The sequence below is a fragment of the Cydia fagiglandana genome, chromosome 2, assembly GCF_963556715.1.
Source record: "Cydia fagiglandana chromosome 2, ilCydFagi1.1, whole genome shotgun sequence".
Classification (NCBI taxonomy): Eukaryota; Metazoa; Arthropoda; class Insecta; order Lepidoptera; family Tortricidae; genus Cydia; species Cydia fagiglandana.
Window position 1 is genome coordinate 4,632,875 of NC_085933.1, and position 15,280 is coordinate 4,648,154.

A 15,280-nucleotide genomic window follows, 5' to 3' on the forward strand; every position below is an offset into this window, starting at 1 on the left:
CCAATATAAACAACGGTATTATATATATATAGGTATAATAAAACCAAAAAGTAAAAAAAAAACACTGTATTATGAAAACATGATAAAATATATACTTAGTAAATGTTTACAGTAAATAATTCCTAGTTTTAACAAATTATCTACCTAACCTAAACCATTTATATGTTTGACCAAAACGTAAAAGCGTATCATTAAATGATACGTTGTTTATAGAACAATCATTATTTTATCACACAAAATCCATTTTATCCCTGGGCCTACATACATTTAATACTTCACCTAATTTTTTTTAAGTCACTCTCATACATTAGGTACTTAGTTATATAATATACTAGCAATAAAAAAATACCTACATTGAAAGCACCATAAATAAATAAAAAATCCTGCGTTTACTTAACGGCCCAATTCGAACAATGCTTATATAAGATGTCACAGCGATACGATACCGATCGTATGACCGTTTGTCATTGTCTTAATAAGACGATAGTTCAGACTTAAGTACTACTCGTATTAAAAAGTTACTGTGTCAAAATTGTTGCTTTAATACGTACACATTATTTTTGTGCTCGCCAAAAGTCCATATACCGATTAAATTTCAGACTCATTATAACATACTGGCTAATGGAATTGTTCTATAAGTTACAATAAAATTACGTGTATATATAGTGTCATACGAATAACGAGAGCAGAAAATAGGTAAATAACATAAAATATAACTAAAGTTCGTTGGAGTAAGATTGCTGTCAATCTGAGATGCCTTCATGAAAGGGATTTTCATTAAGGGTAAGACGAAAAATCATCCGTATGCCGAAGCATTACGGGCGCCTTATACTAACCAATTTATATCCAACCGGCACCGACCGGCGGTTGTCGTTTTATCAAGCGGAATGTATTGAGATTAATATAATAATAATTAGAAATAATTTCATCATTGAATAAGCTTAAGCAAAGCTGTAAGCAAATAAAGGGTGTGGCTGTGGTGCCATATCTGGGGAGAGTACTATCACTACAAATTATATATTATAGTTCAATGTCAGTTTAAAAAAGTTCCTCTATCCTACCTACAATTCCTATAACAACTTAAATATTGCTGACTTTTTATAGAATTCGTTATATATAACATAACAGCATCGGCACGTCTAATACACATACGGGGTCATAGGTCTACGCTTTTCATCGCTTTTCGTACCGACTGGTGATTCTGTCGGTCGAGTCAGCGAACGGCCACTTCTGCCAAAGTTTTCAGTCACATACTTGCATTACTTGCTTACAACACATCAATACGTATCGTATATTTATAATTATTGGTCCAAATCGCCCAGCTATAGTCAGTCTACCTACGCTAAAGTTGTAGGAGTAACAGACGTTTGTCTTCGATGGTGCTACTGGAGATTACAAGCGGTGCTTGACTTATTTTTAATGAAGAGCGGTTATGTAAAATATTTAACCCGTACAACTCGCATGCTGTCGATGTGCACTTACGCAGGTAATGCTTGGCATCCCCTTTATGAAGTACCTAATGCAGAATTCTCCCTTTGTTAGCTATGATTATGGAACCCGTACATCCTGACGACGCGCCCCTCGATGGTGGTGATGCTGGCGATGCACTGCAGCCGCCGCTTGCGCCCGCACACCCAGCGCGTGCGCGGCCCGCGCGACTTCTCCTTGATGAAGTTGTTGCCGCCGATACGGATCATGGGGTTGCCTCGGCACGACAGCACGAAACGGAAATCTGGAATTAATGAAGTTAATATAAGAGAATAAAGTTATTGTGTGAAACCTCTCACTATTTTCTTATAAGTACCTACATGTGTCAAGAAATTCGCAGTGAAGACCTCGGTGTTCCTTTATCTTAAATTAAAAAAAACTTCATCATAGAGGGCGCCATACCAAGGCGCCATGCCTTAAGAGTCAAGGCTAAGCTCGTCATTTGTTGTTATTAAATTTGCAATTAAGTTGAAATAAATAAAAACGTGACATTATAAAGTTAAGTAGATACCTACGTGTACGTCTAAGTCCTAATGCCTACTGTAGATAAAAAAAAACTACCTGAAAAACCTAGTTTCATAAAGCTGAAAAGTCAATTGTACTGTAAAATCTTCATTGCTATCACTACTTTTCCAATAATCGAGTAATGGGAGTAATTGTAACAGAAGGTCATAGATTAATTGGATGGTGTTTAGCAAAAATTAGTCATCCCACATCCATTTTGCAATGCAATGTCAACTTTAAGCGTCAATTTTTTGAGTTGACATCTTATTGAAAAATTAATGTGGGTTGACACATTATTGCTTAACAGCATCCAATTGGCTTCACTATCGGTTGCCAGAACTTGCCTTCTAAGCTTGATACCTAACTAATAATCTAAAATCTAAATCATGGGTATTCAATATGATATTATTGATTGGAATGTACCTAGTCTTTTTTTCATTTTGCGCGCTTGTTTCTTTTAAGCCTTAATAAGCTCCGGCTGGCATTCGGGTTACCTATATTTCGCCCGGTGATATGAAAATTAAAAACAATATAATCAATAAGAGTTTTTAAATCATAGTGAAAACCCTACAAACAAATAATGCCTTTGAATCAAATGGCTATAAATATAAAAGCATCTAGAGTCTATGCGGGAAGAGTCGTGGAATGTATGGGGCCCAATACATTCCGCAACTCTTCTTTTTCCGAACAGACTCTACAACTACAGTGGAACCTGGATAATTGCAATCTCAAGGGACCGGCCAATTTTTGTCAATTAACCAGGTTTTTCATTTAAGCAGGTCGTGTCAATTAACGAGGTTCAAAAAATCGTTGTGTCAATTATAGAGGTTTTCATTAATAGAGGTTGCGTTCTGACAAATTTCTTTTATGGAGGTGCAAATAACCATTTTAAGTAGATTTACACGCTTACATTCTATATATTGCTTCCGTCTATACTTGCACTTTTACACTACATTAATTACCACTTTATTTTCTTATCATTTGGGTTTAAAAAGTTCCCTTGAATTGTAGAAGAAAGTTTTATTAGAATGTAAAAAGCATACTTTGTTTTTTATTGATCAAAACTATTTCGCCTACTACAGGCTGTGATAGATACCCAATAAATAAATTAAATTCTGGATGGAGATATAAATAAAATGATCATTGCTATTAAAATATTGTTTCTGCTGTATACAACTACATTATTTCAATTACAGAGGCAATAAGCAAGACTCGTTTCAATAATAGAGGTAAAAACAAGAGCAAAAATAACGTTTTTTTTAGCACAGTGTCAATTATAGAGGTCTTAAGTTGCGATGTGGTCAATTATAGAGGCAAAATTACGAAAAGCACTAAAATCTAAATTGCAATTATAGAGGTTCCAAAATTTCAATTATAGAGGCCTTTTGGTCTTAAGGGACCGGGACCGGACTTTTATTTGCAATTATTGAGGTTTTCCATTTATCCAGGTGCCAATTAACCAGGTTTCACTGTATATTTATCTCATTTGAATGCATTATCTTTCAGATGATATTCGAGACTATTAATGCCATCTATCGGGAAACTCGCGCGAGACGTCACCAGCGTGGGAAGGAGCCGACATCCATGCTATTGCCGTACATGTGCCGTACCTACTAAGATGACTAGTCAGCAACCAGATGGAGCTAGTATCGCCCGTGTCGTTATCTTTACATCGTTGCCTTGAACTGGGCAGATGCTTTGAGGTATGCCCTTTAGCTAAGCCCTACCGGTTTTATATCGCTTCATGTCTGATACTTTAAAATTAGGAATGATTGATCATAAATTCTCTTAGCTAATTTGATTAAAACTATAGTTCGAATATGTTATCATACTTACTATGTATATCAAGGCATGAATTATGTAGGTAGCTTCACCTACTTATTGTTATTTATGCACTTTCGGTGCATTTTATAATTCATGCAAGGGTCCGAATCATTGCTTGTCATTATTTTCAGAAAATTGTGTCACTAATTATATATAGCACGTGACGTATTTTTTTGCAAGTGGGTGGGTATAGTAATTGTACGTCATTAGTTAAATATCAGATGAAATATGAAAAACATTTATTTCATTACCTAATTTTTTGTAATAAAAAGCGAAGCCTCGCTAATCTTCACAAACACTCTTTTCTTTAAATTTTCTTAATTGATGACGGTTCTATGGACGCCACTTATGCCTACTTAGGTATATCAGACAGTCCGAATTAGAACTCTAGACTAGTGAAGAACTTATCTAATTGCCAGAGAAAAGTTCTTTACGATAATAATTTTATTGGCTGTACCAACTTGATTTGCGTACCCACATATTTTCTAGTTTAGGTACTTATTTTTATTGTGATATTGCTCATATATTTGTGGCTCTAGTGAAAAAGGTACTACAACTCGCGCAGCTCTGGTGTGAAAAAGGGTTTAAGTTTAATATATTATAAGTCATAACATCTATATATTTATATGTAAGTTACCTTTTTCATCTGAGCTGCGCGATACTTGGACCCCTTTTCAGAGCCACGGATATATGTATTACTTTACTTACTTATCATTATCATCATCTTTATGCCGCCAACGCCAACCTGCGCCTAAAAATACACCATCACGCCTAATACATTTGCAGTAAAATATTAAGTCAACACAACATCTAACAACTTAAACATAAAATTCTCCAAGTGTTATCCGTGGGTTAACTAATGGTGAACCTATTGCGAGAGCAGAGGTAACCTGGCTTCGCTTTTAAGTATTTCGATTTTCGACGTGGCCCATGTGAAAATGGGCCTCTTTTTCATGTTCGTGGAGAAATAATTTCAGTAGATTTCCACACTGAAACATCTGTAATATAATGTAAGATTTAAATACCTGAATTATTACATTATCAGCACACTAACAATGAGGCATTAGTCTCCCGAACCTGGGACTCATAGTGGACAGGAAGGAATGGAGGATATATTGTAATTTTATACGATATTTTGTATACTACGTCAGTGGCAAACAAGCTTACGGCCCACCTGACGGTAAGCAGTCTGCGTAGCCTATGGACGCCAGCAACTCCAGAGGTGTTACTATGCGCGTTGTCGACCCTGACACTCCGCACCCTCACCGGCAGCAGGAACACAACACTTAATCTGTATCTTTGAAATGTGATAGATACGAGTAATTAAATTACACTAATTAGGTACCATGATTAGTTTTCTGAGAGGCATAATAAAGGATAAAAAGTTGAGGAAATAAAAACCGACTGCTGTGTATATTTTGAACAAATAAATGGAGTAACATAAAAAAAACAAACAGTCTAAAAAGTACAACACACTTTAAAAAAAAACTAGTGTACATAAAAAATGAGGAATAAATGATGCAAACATAAATTATATATAAAACATTAAGTCTTACTATAGTTCGTTTTTTTTAGCATTAGAAAGAACTCCACAGAAGCAAGCGTACAGTTTTTATCAGGCTCTTTAATTGTTAATAATTATTGAATTATCTAATGTAGCACGGTCAATACATATAATTTACTTCAAATTATTACCGCTAAAAGTGCCGGATTTGGAACCGCAAGCTTACTTCTGCGAAGTTCTTTCTAATGCTAAAAAAAACGAACTATAAAACGGTCTACTAGGTATATTAACTATACCTACCTATAAGTACATTCAATAGCTTTCGTAGCTTAGCACATGTCTAAATGTAACATAAAAATATAAATAGTAAGTAAATTGTAACTTTCTTGAAATGTGTTACCACCTACTTATAAAAATTTCAAAGCCTACTTTACTCATGTCTACCTCTTGAAGGTTTTCTCTGAATTTCAGTGATCGTGAGATCTAAACGTTTCTTTAAACACAGATCTTTGGCTACCGAATGTAATCAATAATCTGAATAATTACTAGTTTTATATACCTACATTTATTTAATCATATAAGTAATATCAACATTTCTGGAAGTAGATAAGCTTTCTTAAACAGTAGAAACTGTAGTGTTAAATTTAATGATGACGAGGATACATTAATAAGGCGACAGAATTAGTACATTATTGCAGAGGCCGGGAAAGGGCAATTCGTGGATGAGTTTCGATTTTGTCGGACGACGCGAAGCGGAGTCCGACAAAGAAGACGAATCCACGAATTGCTATTCCTGCCGAGGCATATATAGTGCTTTTCTCCAAACATGCGAGGAAATAAGCTAAAATAATTATTATTTAACCATCAAGCATCACTCAAATCAAACCTTCACATCCAAAATGTCAAAAACAATTTCCCTCTTTAATTAATTTTTAAAAGTTTAAGTTACAAACTTATTCTGCCATTCAGTATTCGTTCATTCAATATAATTGTGCAATATAGTTGGTCAAACCAACTTTTCAGTCAGTAAGAACCAGGAAAACTATACCCATCCTTTTCTTTTGGGTGCTAGTACTAGGGTAAGACAAAGATAGTATGATTCTCTTTGTCTATGTTTGAAATGAGAAAGTCCTTTGACAAACTATATAAGCTTTATTTTATTTTTTTATTTATTTATTTACTTCAGACATACATATCCATAAAATTGTTAGTGATTACATATTTACACTTATCTATTAAGACTTATCAAAACTATGGTTAGTAACATAGTAATTTTAAAAATAAAATACAAAATGAGTTATTATAATTATATATAAAGTTGGATACCCCGTCAGTCGTCAAAGGATCCAGTACAATGTAGACTGTTCCAATGTCTCGCTAACGGAGTATCCAACTTTACAGCAAATATCTTTAGGATACCATTGTCACTGCTACTTATCCTTCGCATGATCGACGCTGTCCTGTTGCGTATGATAGCGTAAAAATCATCTGTACGTTCCCCCGCAAACATTCCAGACGCGCTACAGAACCGTGGGTAGCCCAATAGTATCCTAAAAACATTATTGTATTGTATTCGCAGAGCGTTATATGACCTGTGGGTGTAACTGGCCCACAGGCTGCAGGTGTAGAACGATTGACAGAACGCTTTGAATAATGTCTTCTTAACATCTTTGTTACACCTAGCAAACCTGCGAGCCAGCATGTTCCCCCTCACTGCTAACGCTCTGCGCTCCCTCTCTATATCGAGGTCATCCTTTAGGTCCTCGGTGACCCAATGGCCAAGGTACTTGAAAGTTTTAGTGACGTTGAGTTGTACACCACCCAACGTCACTGGAGGCACTGTCTTATATGATTTTCTCCCTGCTTTGAAGATTTATGAACACGGATGAGATTAAAAAAAAATATAAAAATAATCTTTGATTTTATTAAGCAGTATTCGCACGATCATACACGTGAAATCATAGCTGATCGGGTCGTGTAGAAGCGGCTCACGGCAATAATAATTGGCCGTTTGCGTTTTTTATTATTAAAAAGTAAAAAACACTACAGTAATAAGTTATTACTGTAGTGTTTTTTTACTTCCCGTCCGCTAGAACAGGACAGCGATAGTTTGATGTTTTTTAATTAGAGTTTGACATTAACGAAGAACTTCCCGTAGTATTTTTGCTACAGTAAGGTGAACATTTCCGAGCATATTGGAGAAAAGGTATTTTAATAATTGTGCATACCTCACGTTTTATACCGCCCTGCCCGTTTGATAAATTCTGTAGTGCTCAGGTACCTACGCATAACTTTTCAGTATGCTCCATGAATTGTTTATATTTCATTATAAGTTTATTTGATGTATGAAACATTTACAGAAGGTTCTATCGGGAATTAATTTTATTAAGTTTATTTACCGGCGGCGTGGACGCGACCACGACCAGTGACACCTGTGTCGAAACGTCGGTAAATAGAGTCACACCGTGAAAAGTCTGCAGCGATTTCGATAGCCCACGCAGTGCAAGAGTCATTTTAAAAGTCAAACATCTATGAAATTATGACGTATAAATAACACTTACATTGCGTGGGCTATCAAAACCGCTACAGACTTTTCTTGGTGCGACTCTAAACGTAATAAAATATAGATGGTCAAGCAAATCTTGCAAGTAGAAAAAGGCGCGAAATTTAAATTTTCTATGAGATGATATGATGATATGCCTTCGCGCCTACATTTTTCACATCAGCCGCCTTTTTCTACTGACAAGATCTGCTTGACCAAGATAAATTCGCGAGAAATCCGTCTATAAATGTGAGTTATTTGATGTAGTTAGTACCTATTCCACTACTGCCTGGGCTGAGGCCTCCCTTTTTTCTCGACTCGGCAGTGTGTAGCAATCATGACATCGTTTCATGGTACGGCCTGAAGCATTCAGCACATAAGTGAATTCTACAGGTGACACACGTAAATCGGGTCTGTTTGCGTTTCTTTTGGCTCGAACAGAGTCGGCACCTTTGGAACTTGGTTTGTAGTACTGGCATGTGCTTTGCCAATTCCCGCCCAAGCATAGTCATTCCTACTTCCCTTCCTGCCTTTATCTTCGTTTCCTCATTTGTGCTAACACGTTCATTTACTGATTTACTTGTACATGAATCAAAGGTTTCTGTGTCGCCTGCAAATAAAAAAATGGGCTGTGACAGACTGACAGACAGACAGACGCACGAGTGATCCTATAAGGGTTTCCTTTTTTCCTTTTGAGGTAAGGAACCCTAAAAAGTATGTGGTCTATTGAATCAGTGCATACGAGTATAGGGTGCAACTCAGATTCTTTGGTACCTATTTATACGAGCATAAGCTATTAGTCTTGTAACTATATATTTGTAACCGAATTTTACCTAATAGTAAAGGCTCACATAATGTAATAGAATAAAACTTAAAAATAAAACATATGTAGAAATAGCACCTGTTCCAAGATTTTGGAATGCCAATGTACCAGTCAGTGGCCTGTCTTTTAGTGGCATGATTTTAGAAAGAGATCAATGCTTAGGATGAAGCCTTAAGCGCAATACAGTTTGCCAGCTGGTATGTAGAGCATGTTTAAAACCACGTTTTTACTTTACTATCTATATTTTAGCAATAAAATTAAATGCCTACTTATAATATCATTCGTATGATGTAAAACTTTCCGATATGACTGTTAAGATAAAGCCTAACCTAAACCTCTAACGAAAATAATTAAATAAGGCATATGCCTTAAAACGCCCTTATATAAAAGGGCGTTTTTATTTTCATTTGTTCTGAAATATAACTCCTTAGTCAACTTAAGGACTATAGTGTTAGACCAAGAAAATTCTGCAGCGATTTTGATAGCCCACGCAGTGCAAGTGTTATTTCAAACGTCAAACATCTATGAAATTTTGACGTAAAAATAACACTTGCACTGCGTGGGCTATCAAAATCGCTGCAGACTTTTCCAGGTCTGACTGTATGTATTACTGTGTTTGTAAAAGTTTTACTGAATTGTATATGTACCTACAGTAAATTTCTTAGGAAGCTTATTGCTCCACTTGTCTGAAAATGACGTACTTACAACTACATCATATCCAACTGATTAGAAACATAAGGGCCACTTGCACCATTCCACTAACCCGGAGTTAACCGGTTAAACTTGGAGTCACCATGGTTACTAGTACAATTTGAGACTGAGTTGACGGTTTAACCGCTTAACCCCGGGTTAGTGGGATGGTGCAAGTTGGTCTAATGCATATAAACGACACATCACGTACTAAAATTATTTTGAGCTACAGCACATTTGAGTATGGCTATACCAAAGAAATTGCAACATACACTGAAAACATTACCTTCCTTCTTCGTGAGTCAGATTGCTCTAATTAGCTTTTGCCGCTGGTTGGTATCAAGCCCACCATGATAGACTAGTTGCCATCGCTACGCACGAGGGTGAGGGCGGGAAAGTGTCCCTTTATTTTATTATTATTTAGGAACAGGCCGCGTAGCCAAGATGTCAATCGCTTACGCTCTGTAGCGATCGAAACGCAACTGTCACTGTCACACTAATAAGGAAGAGTGATAGAGAGACATAATGCTTTTCGTTGTCGAAGCGATAGCGATTGTAACCTTGGCTAGGCCGGCTGGTATCTCAATTAGAAATACAGTCGATCCATCTACGAGAATATCGACAGTAAATTTTCAAGATTCTATTTCCAGGCATATTAAAGTTATACTTAGTTCTAGCTCCGCGAACCAAATTCATTCCACAACGTCGCCGAGATAGCAGAGGCTGTGGTAGGCTTTTGACTCGGCGGTAGGTAATATTGGGCGCAGCCACAAGATCCTCAATTTCGGCGTTTTGGCGGTCTCTGAAAGTGTTCTTCTCACAGAACCCAGGATCTTTCTGAGTTCACTTTTCTACCACCAGAAGCGTATTTTCTTCATTATGGATCTCACAACTCAGAACACAAGTATTGTGTCTAATTTAATTATTTTATGCAAATTTAATTTAATTAGATTTGTGTTTGTAATAATTTATTATTTGATCGTATTATGGATTATAATAAGCACTGGAAAATCCACTATGGAATTCCTCAAAGCACCCAAGGCACAGATAGACCTCACAATGTTGGCACGCAAATCTCGTCATCTTGCGCTCTCTGTTAATCGCGCAATGCTTGCATCTTTGATACTTGTCGATCCTTTGGGGCGTGTGCCCGGCTAAACTATAAGTCGATGCTCCTACTGCTTGTAATGTTATTTGCTCCAGCATGCCTGCAATTTCAAAAATTAACGAATGATAATATATGTTCCTAGGGGTGATAAGGCAGCACCTCGGTGCCCTTGTCTAATGCCTATTAGTTTATTTGCCATCGAATTAAGCCAATATTTAAAAACAAAGTTTGTGTGTGGTCCACAGCCACAGCCAATGCGATAAATCGATACTAAAATTCATATCATTTTGTGAATAAATGTTCTTGCCTAAAAGCCTCAGAATTTTGTAAAGCTTTCGGCACCATAGCAAGGAGTTTATTGTAGGTATACTGCTGACACTTCTAAAATTTCGTCGATTATTTTGAGCTTCAGCGGGACTAAGCCATCTCCAGCTATAGGAGTTCCAGCTATATAAAAAATCTTTTCATTCCTGCCTGCAATTTTAAAAACAAACCAATGATGATTAGAACCATGTTTGGGCAACCTCAAAATTATTGATAGGTACTCCAATTTCATATATACGATTTTTTTAAATAGATGCGGAAATATTCGTAGTTTCTTTCCAGAAATAATTCTTAAGCATGGTCCATTCATAATCGAGACTTTATAAATGTAACTTTAAGCCTATAATAGTAGTTTATGTGACTGCTACATAATGAAAGGCATTAAAATACGAGTGTGGGTTTATGAAACGAATGAAATGAGTTTCATAATAGTATCACACGAGTGTTTTAATGCCTAATTATGTACAGTTACATACACTGCTTTATCTACACACATATTATAAACTTTCTATGATATATTCACTAACTTGATATTACAGCCGATTTTGCTCTCTGGCGGAACTCGCGGATATGACATGATGGCGTCTCCGAAATATCTTTATCGCACATTTTACACGAAACTTTTGTTATAGTTCCTTTAAAAACAACAAAACAAATTATTTTTTACTTATAAACTAATTAAAAGATAAACTGTACGTTAAATGGCGGCAAATGAAAACTTTTTTCACGCACGTCACGCATCCGTAGTTTTTTTTTTAATTCAGAGACAAACTAGAGTCGGGGTCGATTACCATATCGTCCGATACCAACTTACGTGCGAGATTTGTCAATATTGTATGCAATTGTCATTTGATTTCGAATAAAACGTCATCTCAACGGATATTAGAATAGGGGTCAAATCAAATTGCTTTTTTTTTCAGAGATGTTCGAAATTTGAAATGCATTACCAAATCGATTTTGATATAGTAATGAGCTATTACCACATTTTCACAGATAAGAAATTTGCTGTAACAAAACAGTTTATCGTAATGTGGGCCATTATTTACGAATTTTGAAGGCATCATAGACAGTTTATGATATGTGTGTAGATAAATGTATTACTAAGCTTTGGTATGATGCCAAAATACTTACTTATAAAAATAATTTAAGTATGAGCTAATAACTTACCTAGCGAGTGGCACAGCTCGTGTTTAAGCTCCAAAGACGCCAACCGCATACCTTGCGCGTCCAATGATGATCCTGATAACTTTTTATTTCTGTTAACATCACTTTACATTACATAACGCAAAATTCGTAACAGTTTAATATACATCATACAATGTTACAAACATTGTTATGATAAAGTGGCGTACACGAAAAGAGACCTTTGCTCTCATGATGATGATGATGATGATGAAGAAGAAGTGACAGTTATTCCATATAAAATGAACTGTCATGGGGACCATCATCCGACGCGAGAGGCAGTTAATATTGAATCTCAAAGTAGCAGTTACATTGGTTTCCTTCAGTAATCGCCTCGGCGAGTAATAAGAACACAGCCCCAGCTGTGTAACTGTGCAAGCCATGTGAGCTAGAATAGTCTACATATTGATAATACCGCTTTCTCACGCATGTGCTCCCAATTAACATGCCTACTCATACTTTTTCTACTTTTCATCTGAACTGATTATATTGATTTCTCTGTGATAGCTAGATCGGAATACAACGCTGACAATACTATGCGGTCTATGTTATGAATTTATTGTTCATAACTTCATAAATACGGTGCATTTGTGTCCCGTTGAAAAGATAAGAAACGACCTACCTATGTTGGACAAAGATTTTTGATCAAAGTAAGCACGTAACATGACAGTTGCTCTCAAATATAGTTTTACACAAACACTTTACACGCTTCCGTTTCCTCAGTACAGGTGATTGATTGATTTTGAGAGGGTCGGTACTAAATTACAAGGTATTTAGCACACTACATCACTACATTACCTACGAGTAGCTAGGGGAGCCCTAAGTTAAAAAGCTGATAATTACATCCATGTATGTATAATGTCAGAAGTCACATTTGGCCCCCCACACACACACACACACACACACACACACACACACACACACACGGACACACATTGGGCCCCTTTTATGCATACATGAGAGTCTTGCCAATCGACTCATATACTGGATAAGAGAGGCTAATAATTAGATACGCATTATATAACATATATAATGTATAACACCTAAACATAGAAAACATAGAAAGTGATTAATTCGATAGAAAAAAAATTAATCAATACTGACATAAGACAAAAATGTTAACTCCAATCAAACATGCTTTAGAAACGAAATATTTAACTACTTAAGATTTTACTAATAAATTTTATTAATAAATGAGAAACTTTCAATTTGATAGATATTTCGGTTAATTCTATTTTATATTTTATCTCATCATAGACAAGGGACAGGGTGAAATAAAACGACATTAAAAACGGAAAATTAAAACACTATAATGAGATCAAAATTCAATCGAAAATATTGACATGGTAACTACAACTATTATATACATACATATATTTAAATCATTACGCTACTAATACAGAAAAAACCTTAGGCAGAGTAAGTATTGTACAACAAATAGCATTTATCAGTCATTTAGGCAACAGGAAATAAACATCATAGTTTATAATAACTAGTTATCAAAGTGTTGCTTCATTAGACTAATTAATAATAATCCGATAACGATTTTATACACAAGTTTGAGATTAATTATACATATTTCTGCGTACACTTAATATTTTAATTACGACAAGATTGGAAAGTTCGACTCAAAGGGATAACATATTCTTTGTATTTTTTCTTCTGTTCGTATTGTTTCAATATAGTTAATAATAGGTACATGGTACACAAGTTGCTTAACAATAAAATAGTGTAAAAATAATTTTGGACTCAACACACATAGCGACTTTGCAAACTGACTGTACAAGAATACGTTCCGATTCACGTTCAATTCGTTCGTCGCGTGTCGTACACATCAGAATTCTATCGTCGGCTTAAGTCGCAAACCTCGTAGAGTCCGGACTGAGCTAACTTTGCACGGATTTGACTAGAACAAATTGAGGGAGTATCATTTTACAACATCATATTGTCATAGAAATTTGACATAAATTATGACATTTCCACACTATGTCATAACAAATGTCATGTAGAGTTCTTGGTCCAACTCCTCTCCAACAACACCGAAAATTGCAAATCTCTTAATAAGAGATCTAATATATCCTTTGGCAGAGATATGAGGTTTGCGACTTTAACCGACGCTAAGTTGTATAGCTTATGTGTCACAAATAAATAACATACCCGTACTTAAATTCCGTACAACGTATTCATCAATATTAAATCGGGTATAATATAGATATTCTGACTTAAAAAACGTTACGAACATTTAAATATGACGGGTGGCACGCACTAATTATAGTTTATTCACCGTAACGGTACAGAATGCCTGAGTACTATCTACCAGATGTTTACCAGTTCTCGGCCCTTGCTTCCGATACAGCTGTTGACTGCTTTATTTAAAGTATGTACCTACTTGGAACGTAACAAGTGATCGTATTGAAATTATAATTCTTTTTTAACTTATCCAAATTATGTAGGTACCGATAACGTACAACTTTTTTTTATATCGTGTCGTGAACCTCGGAGATTTTTGGAAAATCTATAAGATAACCTGATACGTAGAATATAATAAAACAACTCTTTATTGTAGGTACACCTCAAATGACAACAGCAGAATATCAATAATGATATGTAATGTGTTGTGTAAATAATGGGTAGGTATGTTATCAGTCATATTCAAATTTTTATTTTCATCTCAAAAAAAAATCTAAAAAGGACTAAAATTTAACAACTCCGCTATTACTTATTACTAAAAAAACTTAAGTTCTACAATAACTATTGTAATTAGTAACTAACACAAGGTGAACAGTCAAGTGACTAGCAAAGGTTATTTAAAACTCAACTAGGTACCTAGTTACGTTTACTTAATCCACTGATTTTCAATTACTAATTTAAATATGATCAAAACATGTAGTTAGTCGGGGTCGTTAAAATACTATGTTGTTGTATTCTATTTAGCCACAACTTCGAGGGCCAATTTACACTTAGGTACATTGTGACATTATTTAGATACCATTTTGATAACGATATTTGTGACATCCCACGGGTAAAGGTACCTTATGGCGGTTGGCGCTTACACTATTATTAACGCCTCTCCAATATTATCGCGGCGCTAAGCGACTTAAAAGCCAGTCGCCATAAGGTACCTTTTGCCATGGAACGTCACATTTCAAGTTTAATATGGAATTTTCCGTTTACAACTTAAACAAGGTGTATGGACCAACCTGTGTATATATTAATAAAATACATTTAGATCAGAGAGAGAGAGAAGTCTAAGCTCTAATTTATACTGACATTTAATCATCACATGAATCA

At 35.5% G+C, this 15,280-nt stretch overlaps 1 protein-coding gene across 4 annotated transcripts in view; it reads right to left on the minus strand.

Annotated features, from left to right (window-relative positions):
• LOC134673718 (protein tramtrack, beta isoform) overlaps window positions 1-15,280 on the minus strand; it is a 93,240-nt gene that overhangs the window by 14,370 nt on the left and 63,590 nt on the right. The window contains exon 5 of one of the 4 annotated variants that reach the window (XM_063531845.1): window positions 8,183-8,472. The exons of the other annotated variants lie outside the window; for them this stretch is intronic. Within the exon in view, the coding sequence (XP_063387915.1) occupies window positions 8,198-8,472 (275 nt within the window). The 3' untranslated portion in view covers window positions 8,183-8,197. Of the gene's footprint in view, window positions 1-8,182; window positions 8,473-15,280 lie in introns of those variants that run through there. 4 annotated transcript variants of the gene reach the window in all.